Consider the following 12,554-nt stretch of genomic DNA (forward strand, 5'->3'; position numbering starts at 1 on the left):
AAAACCAGCAATCTCTGAATGAAAATCTACATTGTTATGTTCATACAGATCCCAGTTCCATTTCCAAATCCAGTAAGCCCTTGAGGAACGAGTCAAACAGAAACTTGCCTGTGGGTGCACAGTAAGTTCTGAACATTGAGAATTAGGGCCAACACTGCTGAAATCTTCACCTAGCTCAGGCTGCTAAATTGCATGCAAATCATTTGCCTGGAAATGTTCTTGAGACGTAGCACCAAAGCGCATCTCTGTGACTCTCCCTCTCCATCCCTGTTCTGGAAAGGACAATACAGCGACAGCTTTGAGAAAGCTTTGTCTGGCTCTTCACCCCCCCAGCTTGCATCCCCTGCTCTCGGATGGCGGGTTTCACCAAAGCCTCTCTGAAGCCACCATGAGGTAAGCGCCGCTGTAAGGGGAGCCCTTAGGGACTTAAAGCAGCGGTGTAAACAAACTTACACTTCACCTGGCTATCTATAGCATATCCGAAACCTGGCCATGTCAGACATCTTCTGGTTGACATAAGGTTTCATTCAAGCTGCTAGCCCCAGCAAAGAGAACTGGCAAACATCATTGCAGCCCACGAGGAATGTTCTAATGGGCAGACAGCTTTAACTCACCAGCTGATACACCAAATTTAGAGTTTAGAAGATCATGTCAAACACAGAGGGCCTGGAAATACAATGAGAGACAAATAGATCCTTTAGGAGGATAACATAACAGAGCTGCAGAGGGTGTAATTCATCCTCCTTTCCATTTAGCAATGCTGCTGGTGGTGGTGAAGGCTGGGCAATTTGCTGAGCGTGGGCAACAGAGCTCTGGAAAGGACGGGCTGTAGGTTGCAATTCTCCCGGCTGAAGACTTCTGTGTAGGAAATGCCTGGTAAAATCTTTTTCACTCCAAAGACAGATAAATCATAATAATTGCTCCTTAGAGTCTGAGATAAATGCAACCTCTGGCAAGGGTAACGGATTTGAGAGAGCCCAAACCAGAGCTTGAACTCCACAGGGGACAAGAAAGCCTCTGACACCCTGCTCCTTCAGCCCGAGGTTGAATACTGGCTGTGCTAGAAAAAGGAAATGTCTCCAATCACAGCAGCAGCAAATTCTTCATGTAAATAAATAAAAAAACCTGATGGTCCTGAACAACTCATTCATGTGCTGACACAGAACCTCATCAAGGTTCTGTGGCTCAAGGTCTAAAGGCATCCAGGAGTTGGATTGTAGCTGAAAATCAGGAAAAGTTTCTTATTAAATCAGCTATTCAAATCCATCATGTAAGGAAATATTCCTAGCCATTGAAATTCCAGCCCTCCATTCAATATATGCTAACAAATAAAAAGAGAATTACAAAAGCCCTGCAATTTTGGAGCAAGAAAACCTGTACTTAGCATCATTGGTTCTTGTTGAGAACTAATTTAGTTCTCCTCTTTAAGTTTTATGGTCAATGTGGCATTTTCTGGAATGCCTCAGATTCCCACTTTGGATCCAAAGCTCTCTTGGATCGGAGGTACATTTACGTTTTTGGTTGGTAGGAAAGCAGCAGATCTGTGGAACTACAAAAACACCACAAAGAAACCTCTAAGGGGTTGCCTGCACCAAACTGCTTTAGGTTACGGCTGTGGGCTTCTCCCCTAATTCCCAAAGAAACCGGACGCTTCTTGTTGCGCCACATCAATAATTTGTTTACAACTGAAGATATGTATTTGTAAGTTATGTATATATGTATATATAATCTTCCAGATTAATCACGAAGCCGCTCCACTGACCGACGGAGGAGCAGAGTGCTCTGCCCCGCGCCCCCTGGCAGGGCAAGGCCTGGCGGCTCACTGCCGCTCCGGTGCCAGAGCAGGCCCGGGGAAGGGTCCTGCCCCCGGAGACCCCCTCGGTGGCTGGGTTATGACCACAGGTTGGGGGTGCCACCAGAGGTGACTCTGGGTGAGTGAAACCCAGAGCTCGTGTGTGATTTGAAGCCTACAGCGGAGCTGAGAGGGCCAAGGGTTCCGGCAGGTACCCAGGGGCACTTGCGCAAGGGCCTACGCGTGTTTTTGTGTGCCTGGGCCTTGGTCACCCGCCAGGCTGTCCCAAAAAGGACAATGGATTCAGATTTCCTGTTTCTGGCTTCACGGCAGCGTGTTTTCTCAAAGCTTGCTCTCTTTGTTGCATTTTCCCTCCCAAGCACACCTTTTCAGAGGGACTTCTCGGCAGTGCCCCGTCCCTCGGGTACCCCGGAGCAGCCACGCAGTACAGAAGCGTGTGAGGAGCCATGGTTCCACCAGAGTTTCCCTTACAAATTTGATCATGCAAGAAACAAAACCAAAAGCCTCAGTGAAACGCCAGAGGTGTCATTTTTTAGTACTCTCACATGCCACAAAATTCTGTTGTAATTTCCTTCTAAGTAAGCCCGGGGTTAATGAGACTGAAGAGAATGATAGGAAGGAAAGAAATAATTATATATTCTTTTTTTCTCAACATGTCCCAAATGTCACCTCTGACCTGGCTTTCTATTTCTGGCATGGACTAAACTGCCTCTATTTATTTAGCAGCCTACACACCATTGCAGTAACATAGCAACAGTACTTTCAGTTGTGAATTTGAAAAAAAGAAGAAAAAAAAAAAAGAGCATGTTTTTCATAACCAAACTGCTAAAGCCTTGCAGTCTAGTAACACTTCAGTAAATGCTTTTTCCCTTTTACAAGCCAGTATTATGAGGTTTCCACTCTGCAAACCCAGCGCAGAGATGCCCAAGGGAAGCAGGCAGTGTCACCACCATGACGGCTCCTCGTTATGCAAGTCCGACTCGCCTCTGACCTTCTTGTTTGCTTGTCCTAATGATGTTTCAGCCTGAACATTTCTCAGGCTCAGCAGAGACGAAAGCAGGAGTTTGGGGAGGATACTGAAATAATGCTGGAATGTATTTGGTGTTTTCCCCTCACTTTTCAAAAACAGTTTCCCATTATCATATGATCCACAGCTCAGGGTGATACGATGCTTAGGGTTATCTGTCCAGAAGGGACATTACAGAAAGCATCCAAGTGAAATAGGAGTAAGAGTCCCATTTACAGCCAACATTTAGCAGTTCAAATCCCACTACAGGGACAGAAAGCGAGTGGAGAGCTTTAAAGCACCCTTCACATCAGAGGGGTACCGCCTGAGAACAGTTTGCAAATCCTATCTCAGTGGGAGCAAGACGCCTAAGTATCTCAGAAAAGGAGTTCCCTCAGCTGCTTAAGTGCTTCTTATTTTTAATCTAAGTCCTCAGTGCGAACTCAATCATTTTATTAGGATGGGTTCAAAATGTTGAACTTATTAAAAATAAAACTTAAGATTGCAAAGCTTCCACTATAAATATTAGTAAACAACACAGATGTAGTAGCTGGAGCAGCAGCAAGCACTTCACGCAGCAGCGTGGGACCTCTTGTGCAACCACAGCTTCGCTGCCTCTCTAAGCCCCACTGGCACCTCGTCAGATGCTTCTTCTCGTCTCCAGAGGTCTGGCCAGCACATGGCCACCCCGGCCTGCTGGCGGCTCCACGCTGGGGTCAGCGGCAGAGCCCGGAGCTGCTGGCTGGCAGATGCGTGTCTGCACATCCACAGGCGTGTGCGCCCAGCCTCCCCAGCCTTTACAGAAAGTGATTTCACAAGGCATCAGCTCAATGCTTCTGTGAGTTTAGCGGCTTTACCACCCAGAGTGTGAGGTCTGCAAGTAACAAATGGCCGATGATTGCTCCGTACTACTGGCCTCTTCTCCTTGGCACCACCAGCTCCTGTCAGCCTGAACAAATGGATTCACAACTGCAAGATCCTTGACCTTCCACAAACAGTTTGCAAGTCTGGTATGTGAAAACAGACTGTTCACAAACTATGCTCTCTGCTGAGATTACAACAGTTGCACATTCAGAAAGTGCCCCGTTATGACCATTATTCTGCCCAACAGAAATACAAACACATAACCCACGATCCCCGAGACTCGGGATTCAAAGGCAAATAATATTTGCCACTAATGGGGCTCACAGAAACTACTGTCTTTTAAAATGCATTGTCAAAAATGAGTCAAAAGCTTTCAGGTGTCAATCCAAGTTCCATTTAAATTAACACCTTCATTTAAGTAATTTTAAATTCATACTAATAATGACATTTTACTGTCTTTTCGTAAAACGCTCTATGGGAACAGATACCGAGCAGCTGAAACGCACCTCCCCAGGCTCTGGCAGAAGGCTGCAAGGTAGTTCTGACTGCAGGGCTCAGGTGGGGTTTTTGGCATCAGCTGCTTCAGAGGAAGGGAATAACAACATCTCTAAGAACAGTTGTTTCATTCTAGCAATTAGAAAGGTATTAATGAGTTAACCTCAGAAAGGAAAGAGAGTGCTTTGCTGCCTGGAGGCTAGACATCAGTTTTGTTTTACTTTTAAGAAATATCAAGTACTAAATTATGGAGCAGTTTTTAAAAATGAACTTTGCATGGCTATATGTTTAGGGCTTTTTTTTCTGATGCAACGCAAACTAAAACAAGTCAGGAATATTGTAAAGTTCAAAATAATAAAAGATTGAAATCTTGAATTTTATTCAACAAGAAATGAGAAAGAGGAAAATCTATTTTATCTGGCTGCACATAATGTTTTGACATGCAAATTTTATTTCAAACAAGGCATTTTTTTCTTGTCTTATCTCATTCCTAATTCATTTCCAACTCAAATGAAAAGGAGGAGCAAGCAAATGCAGCAACTGTTTCTCTACTAAGTAACATTGTAAAGGTAAACTTCTCCCCTTCCCTAAAAAAAAAACAAATTGGCATAATGCACGTTCACAGCATTTTGATGCGTTGCTGGTAAAAGTAATGTGTTTACTCATATTATAGTTTTCATGCTGCAACAAATGGCTCACCGAAGTGCTACTTTTAATGCTTTTTTCCTCTAATATATGTTTGATTGCATCACAAGTTTAATTACCACTCAAGCTAACATTTCCTTCTCTATTTGAAACAAGCATGTTTTTTTAAAGTCTCTATTTTGAATGCAAAGACCTGATAAGTTGTGGGTTTCTGTTTTGAATAGAAACCAATAGCTGGACATTCCTGTGCACTGAAAACATGTAGGCAAAGATTAAACTGGGGCTTCAGAGCTATTACGGCCCCACCCAAATAAATAGTCCAAGGGAAATTATTCTGCTTAACATTCTGATACTCAGGTTGCCAAGAACAGCAGTGTTTTTTAGAAATTATTTTTTTCTTAGAAGTCAGCCTATCTCATTAAACATTGCATTTAAGCTACCAAAACATGTTTGAAATGGAAGAAAATAGTCTAGAATAAACATCCCACTTAACCTACCAAAACATGGTTAAATGCTGGAGCACAGTCTGATTTGCACTGAGCTAATTAAAAATGTTTAATGATGGAAACTCCTCCCTAAAATAAATTTTCTGCTGGTATTTTACCAGTGAGATTAATTTGTTCAGGGTTTCACAAAGAAGGGGATGTAGAGTCTGCAACACAGGAGTTTCTATACTAAAGAAGTCTTCATCTGGTATATAGTTTTCTCAAAATCGAGTTTTTCCTCTATACACAAACCAGAGATAATTTATGTTGGCCTTTAAAATGAAGTAAGAACAGGAAAAACATAGGTACAAAGCTTAAAACTACAAGCAGATAAATGGCTCTGTGATCTTTCTCCATCACAGGGTACTCTTATTCCCATCCGCCCTATAAACTAGGGTTACAAACTTGCATAAATTGGTTAAATAACCTCAGTAATTTCAGTGTGATCTAGAGATGTTGATTTCACCAGGGTATGAAAGGTGGCCATAACTCTGCTCAGAGGGGCAGAGCACGAGAGGTGAGGCTTTGTAGGACACATTTGAATAAAAAGGCTGATGGATAGAAGTTAAATTCAGATTTCTCTTTTATAGCTATTTTCTGGAGAATTCCCCCAAATCCCAAAGCAGCAGCAGAAGTATTTGACTTCATACAGCACCCGGGGATTTCTCTGAGATGAGGGTGGCAGTGTCCTCTGCTGACACCAGCCGTTGCTAGACCAGAGAGGCGCTCCGCGTCCCACCCACCCCTCGCTGTGCCGGGGGAGTCTTGTTCCTATTACTTCAGCAAACTCTTCCACAGTTCTACTTTACTTTTTCTTCTTAGTGGCCAGTAACTTCCCGTTTGTTCTCCTGATAAATACCAGAACTTCAGCTAAAAATGGAGAAGTCGTCTAGATTCTCTTACCTCGTACAACCCTGGCAATGGGTGCATGGTTGTGGCCTGGCTGATCCCCCCGGGCAGGAGCGACTGTCTCCTGCTACCTGCTGTGCCCTTCCGATGGCCCTTCCAGCAGAGACAACAGCAGGGACACCGTTTTCCTAACTTTTTGCAGCCAAAAACATTAATTTACGCCGTTGCTGATTTGGGTTCTGTGAACCTACCCGACTTGCCGTGGAAGCAGTAACTGTGAGGTATGGGGTCTCTAACTTAAACTTGGCCTGAGTTGCCAAACCTTCCCTGCAGACACCCTGTATGGCCTTGCATAGATGCCACACTCAAAAATTAGTCTCAGCCTGGCCAGTTAGCTCATCTAGGGCTAGCTAAGCCCTCTGTTTGCCCTTCCAGCCCAGGCACCTCAACGAGTAGAGAGTTAAGAAGTGCAATATTGAGTTTTCTGCCCCCAAGTCCATTTTGGACTCTCGTTCTAGAGATGCTGAGAAGGAATTTTGATTTTCAATAAGGTCTGAAGAATGCAGTCCCTGAAGTAAAGTGGGAAACTTGCCTTTTTCGAGCAAGTGGTCTTCCCTCATCAATTCGTATAGTACTGAAGATTAAAAATAGCTCTTCAGCTGGGGTACAGCTGTGCAGTGCTGCCTTCAGCGGAGCTGCACTGACTCACATTGAGCAAGCATCTGTCCATCACCCTTTGTTCCTGCAAACCACCAAACTCAAGGGTGTTCGGGCAGGCTGCTGACTACCCCTGCTGCTGCTCCCAGGCGTGAGGAACGACAGCACAGCGATTTGAGGGCAGGTTCGAGTTGGCCACCTGCTAAAAATGCAGTCTCCTTATCAGCACACGAACAATGTGTCTTCTGCATGTCATCGAGCTCCTGCTTCATTAAGCATCATCCTCTGCGCCCTCCCTGTGCCTTTATTTCCCTGGTAGTGACATTTTGCACTAGCTGCAGCAATTCCCTTGTTTTCTAGGCCATGAAACTATTCTCCCTGACTCCACTAAGCAGAAAACAGATATTATCAGTCAGCAATCAGCTGTATCTCAACATGAAAAGCACCAAAAAAACTGCTGTTCAAGGCTAACATTACAGAATTGGGATATGTGAACACCACCATCCTGAGCCTTCTGATTTTTCTTCTTAACAAACACCTTTTCCCCTCGAGGTTCTTTGTGTCTAACCTAACCCCCTGGCTGGATGTATTTAGCTCTAATACAGGGCACTCAGGAACCCTTCGAACCTGGAGCAGGTTCTCCCACAACATCCAATTTCCTAATTTCCAATAACAGAAATCTCCAGCGGGGCCAGGTTTTCCTCCCGCAGGGCCGAGTGCACCTGAAACTTCGCATTTTCAGTCAGAGCAGGACAGACTTCACCTCCACCGCCGCCACTTCCCAGTTTTGGGGAGCAGCTTCTTCCCCTCCTGCCCTCCCCACACCCAGCTCCCCCGAGCCTGGGGAGCCCCCAGCACCCCCAGCCCCAAGGGACGAGGAACCCAGAAGCTGAGAGGAGAGCAGCACAGCTTTCAGGTCACATGTGGGGGACAAAGAACTGCAGCAAACACCAAAAGCTCTCCTGGGAGAGTCCTCTGCCTCTCCAAGATAGGCTGGAGTGGCAGATTTCATGTCTCCAGTGTCGGAATTTCGCATGCTACGAAAACACTTGGTGTATTTGCCTGCTGGAGTGAGGCTCCCTGTGCTTTCTAATGAATTCTCAGCATTTAGCATCAGGCGCTGTGTTTTTACAGAAAGTTACACGCGGGTAATTAATCTCATGTTCGTTTCCTGCACATGTAAGAGAGCAGCCTTTGTTAGGGAATGATAAGACACTTCTAAGAATAGCACTACTGAGAGCATCAGCTTTGTAAGACGTTACAGGAAAAATACAGGCTCCTAACACCTGCTTTTCGTTTCTCAAAGTTTGGAAAACAACGTCCTGCTCACCTAGAGCCAAATCCCGACCTTGTTTATGTGTAGAAAACCTAATTGGTTTCATCACAGAACAAACATAAAGCAGGGCATGCTCCGGTCTTTGGGGTCCCATTTTGCAAAAGCACTTTGGTCTGATTTTATAAGCACTGTAAATATTCCCACTGGCTTCAGGGGGCTGTCTGCAGCTCCTGGTCTCCCAACCTGAATTCAGCATTTGATCCCAGTCTCCTCACCACAGTTCCCAGTGAATTTAACTGGGCTTTATGGCGAGAGCCTGAGTACTGCGAACGGATCTCTTCATCAGGCAGACAGCCCTGGGCCTGATGCTGAGCTCAGGGAAAAGTAAAATGACCCAGTGTGAGCAACTGGGGGAGCACGGTGGGAGCAGGGCACCCATGGGCAGGGGCAGGCCCCCCTCTGAAGCTCCCTGCGAGCTCCATCCCAGACCCTGGGCTGTGCCAGCTGAGCCCCAGGGCTGGAGTAAAGCTGGGGATTTACGCCTGCTGGCTGCTCAGGAGCCGAGCCAACGCCAGGCTGCTGTGAACAGCTGATGCTCGACACCTACCGAAGTCGGTTTACACAGGCTTTGTTTCCAAGCTCGTGTTGGTTTAAAGCAGTCAGGGTGGCTCAGCACGGGCTGCCCACCACCCTGCGCGTGATGCCCGAGCTGCCACACTGGTGAAACTACAAAAAAAGTGAAAAACAGAGCTCCCAGCAGGTCCGAGGTGATTTCCACTTGGTTTGTAGCATCGCCTGTGTCACCAGGCAGATGAGAAAGGGCACTAACCTCTACTGCACTTCCAGCAGATTTCTTTCTGCTTTATTACGGAGCAGTTTATCCCCCTAACCAGAAAACAAAGCCTAGTCCACAGAGATTGGGCTAATCCAGTGATTCTTGTTTGCAGAGTAACACAGACCCAAACGCCCCAGGTTTTGTACTGCAAAATCACAGCGGAGCAGGCTGCAGAGTCCTGCAGGCTGAGCAGAGCCCCTGTTGTGGCCATCCTCTCGCAACCGTATAATGGGGGCTTTCAAATCCCAGCCTTTTTTTTTTTTTTATCACATTCTGTTTTCTCTGCTTCGCCCTTTTATGAATATAGAGTCATCAGAAATAGCTTCACTGACAGAGTTACTAATGACACCAGCTGGGTGAATCAGTGGCTCTTGCATTGTCTGGTGTCTGCTCTGAAGGGCCATTAGCACACTCGTTATAAAATACAACAAAAATTAGATATCCATATTTTATCTGCAGCTCCCTCGAGACACATCAGCGTGGTTATTTTCGAACTGGAAAATGTTAGTGGAACAAAGCAATATTCAGCTGTTTCAATGCCACACTATGATCTAAGAGAAGAAACTCTGCCTTCCACCAAGTTAAAAGTCAATGCTGACAGCAGAAGCCGAGCCCTTCTCCTCGCTGTTAAGCAGAAAGGAAAAACACCCGACCCAGCGCTGTCTATACTGCATTCTTTGCCGGGCGGCTATTCCTCATGCCACGACAAAAAGCCAACATCAGCAGCCCGGGGAAAAACGCTGATAAACCAGAAGCAAGCGTGACAAACGCTGCGGGCGACGCGGGCAGCGGTGGGGACACGCGTGGCCACAGCCCCACAGGGCGCGCAGCCCAGCCGGGGCAGGTGGCAGGCCACTTCCATGGCTGTGCCTGGGGACACCGCGACCCACGAGGGACCACCGGGGTCCCCAAGCCCCCCCGCAGCGCTTTTCACCAGTGACCGCCCCCCGTGCACCGAGCTGGTGCATGACAGCGGCACGGACATGGCACGGAAAGCGCCGAGCATCTGAACAAAGCCGGGACTTAAGATGTCAAGTATTAGGGTGTTTTTTTTCCCTTTCTTATTTTTCCTTTTTTAAAATTTTTTCCCCTTTTTTCTTCCTTTTTTTCTTTTCCCCCTTTTTTTCTTTTTCTTAATTCCCCTTTTTTTCCTTTTTTTCCTTTTTTCCTCCCCCCCTTTTTTCCCTTTTTTCTTTTTTCCCTTTTTCCTTTCTTTCTTTTTTACTTTTTTTCCCCTTTTTACCCCTTTTTTCCTTTCTTCCCTATTTTCCCTATTTTTTCCTTTTTCCCCTTTTTCCTTTTTCCCTTTCCTTATTCTTTTTTTTCTTTTTTCTTTTCTTTTCCCCCCTTTTTCCTTTTTTTTCCTCTTCCCCCTATTTTTCCCTTTTTTCTTTTTTTCCCCCTTTTTTCCTTTTTCTTCCTTTTTTCCTTTTTTTCCCCCCTTTTTTTCCCCTTTTTTATTTTTTTCCCCTTTTTTCCCCCTTTCCCCCTCCTTTTTTAATTTTTTTCCTTTTCTCCCCCCTGCCCCCAAAGGGGGGGGGGGGGGTCCTTGCCCTTCCCCGCAACAGCCGCGCCCGCAATTCCGTTACCGGGCCGGCCGCGATGGCAGCGCCAACCGAAACCGAGCCGCGGTTTCCAGCCTCGGCGCCGCTGCACGACGAGAGCGGAGCGGGCGAGCAGCGCTCGGGGGGCACCGGGGCGCCCGCGGGGGGCTGTCCCCGAGCCGTGCCCCCCCGAGCCGTCCCCGCGCGGGGCCGCCGGGGCATCGCGACGGCGCGGCGGGGGAGCGTCTCCCACTTACGTATCTCTTCAGCTTCCTCTCGGGGGGCGACTTAATGAGCCAGCCGGTGCACACCACGTCCCCGGCGCTCATCTTCCCCCCGCCGCGGGGGCGCGCCTCCCGGCCTCCCCGGCGCTGTGCGAGCGGCTTCCCCCGGCCGGGGCGCGCTGGAGGAAGTCATGACATTGATCCCCGGCTCGGCCGGCCCTCCCTCCGCCGCCGCCGCCCCGCGGCTCGCCGAGCACGTGATGGAGGCCGGGGGGAGCCGCTGCGACACCCCCGGGTCCGGGCGGCTCCCCGGGGTGGCCCCGCCCGGCCGCCGCCCCCGGTGCGAAGCCCGGCGCCGAGGCGGCCCCGCGGGGCTGGGGCTGGGGCTGGGGCTGGGGGGGGTCGGCCCCGGGGCCACGTCCAGCCTGGTCCCGAGCGCCTCCGCGGATGGGGCAGCCCGGGCAGCGCCTCACCGCCCTCCGAACGAGGAATTTCCTCCTAACAGCTCATCTGAATCGCCCCTCTTTTAGTTTAACGCCATCCCCCCTCGTCCTGTCATTATCAGCCCGAGTCCCTCTCCATCCTTTTTACAAGCCCCCTTCAAGTACTGAAAGGCTGCAGCGAGGTCCCCCCAGACCTTCTCCAGGCTGAACATCCCCAGCTCTCTCAGCCCTCCTCCACGGCAGAGGTGCTCCAGCCCCTTGATCATCCCCGTGGCCTCCTCTGGACCCGCTCATCCTTCCTGCGCTGGGGCCCCAGCCCTGGATGCAGCACTCCAGGTGGGGCCTCACCAGGGCAGCGCAGAGGGGGGCATGCCTCATGTGCTGTCCCCGCAGTGCCATAACAACGCCCGTTTTTTTCCCCAGATCCTTTTCAGACCGATCGGGTCCCCACCAGCTCCCCCATGCTGCTTGCCGTGTGGTGGCACAAGAGACAGGGAGGGATGGGACAGGTTGGTGATGAACAGAATCAGGAAAGTGACTTTTGGGAACACAGCAAGTCCAAAATCAAAATAAAGAAGGCTATTTTTTTCAGCAGGATTGAGACTAGTTTCACTCGTACGTGACCAACAGAGGGGGTGACGCAGGGCAGTCAAAAGACATCAACACTTGCTTAAATTGTCTCTTCTGTCCCCAAAACACATGCTGGGCGGTAGCTATGGTGCCAAGGAGGAGCACAGTGGCTCTGCTCCCTGCTGGCCGTGTGGCTGCTCCCTCGATGGCTCCTGCCCACACTTCCCCAGTGTGTTCAGGATAAATGAAAGCCACGGCAGGTTACTCATCGTGCCTGTAACCTGGGGGGAAATGCAGGAAGCCAGAAAGCAAAATTAAACAGAGCGTGGGGGGGGTAACGTGTTTGTTATGAAAGCTGCTGTGCCTTCTTGCTATTTGTGCTCCAAACAAAGTTATTTTCTCAGCCTAGCAGGTTTCGCTGTGCTGATAACATGTCACCCGGGTACGTGTCGGACAAGAGCAGGCTTCAAAACGAGCGGTATCTAGCCCTGATGGAAGAAGAGGGATTTCACTCTTGCCCTGCTTTGTGCACAAATTTCTCAACCACTTGCAAGTTACAACATCCTTTACTTAAGCATACGCTTCACCAAGATGGTGAATGCCAGGGTCTTTGTTTTAGAAGTCTTACCAAATGAAAGCATTTGTAGAGAGCGAGCTGAGGCTGGAAACCAAGTGGAAAGCGAAGGGAAAGAATACCAGAGGAAAGTCAATTTTGGCTGAACAATCCTGCACAACCCTTGGGGTGCTCTGTGTTAGCTCCAGCTTTTGCACTTGTCCATTAGCATTCAGTTTGGGATTTCAAGGATGTCTCAAGTATACAAGCAGAAATCGTTAGCAAACCCCAATTG

The 12,554-nt window shown here is 48.4% G+C and overlaps 1 protein-coding gene across 3 annotated transcripts in view; it reads right to left on the reverse strand.

The window, feature by feature from the left end:
- The window catches only part of GAB3 (GRB2 associated binding protein 3), a 57,602-nt gene extending 46,668 nt beyond the window's left edge, over positions 1-10,934 (reverse strand). For 2 of the 3 annotated variants that reach the window (XM_080553564.1, XM_080553563.1), the window contains exon 1: positions 10,727-10,934. In XM_080553564.1, the coding sequence (XP_080409690.1) occupies positions 10,727-10,798 (72 nt within the window). In that variant the 5' untranslated portion in view covers positions 10,799-10,934. The remainder of the gene's footprint in view (positions 1-10,726) is intronic. The other variant, XM_080553565.1, reaches the window with a different exon arrangement.
- Between the last annotated feature and the right edge of the window lie 1,620 nt (positions 10,935-12,554).

The sequence above is a fragment of the Anser brachyrhynchus genome (assembly GCF_964034855.1).
Source record: "Anser brachyrhynchus genome assembly, chromosome: 13".
In the NCBI taxonomy this organism is placed as follows: domain Eukaryota; kingdom Metazoa; phylum Chordata; class Aves; order Anseriformes; family Anatidae; genus Anser; species Anser brachyrhynchus.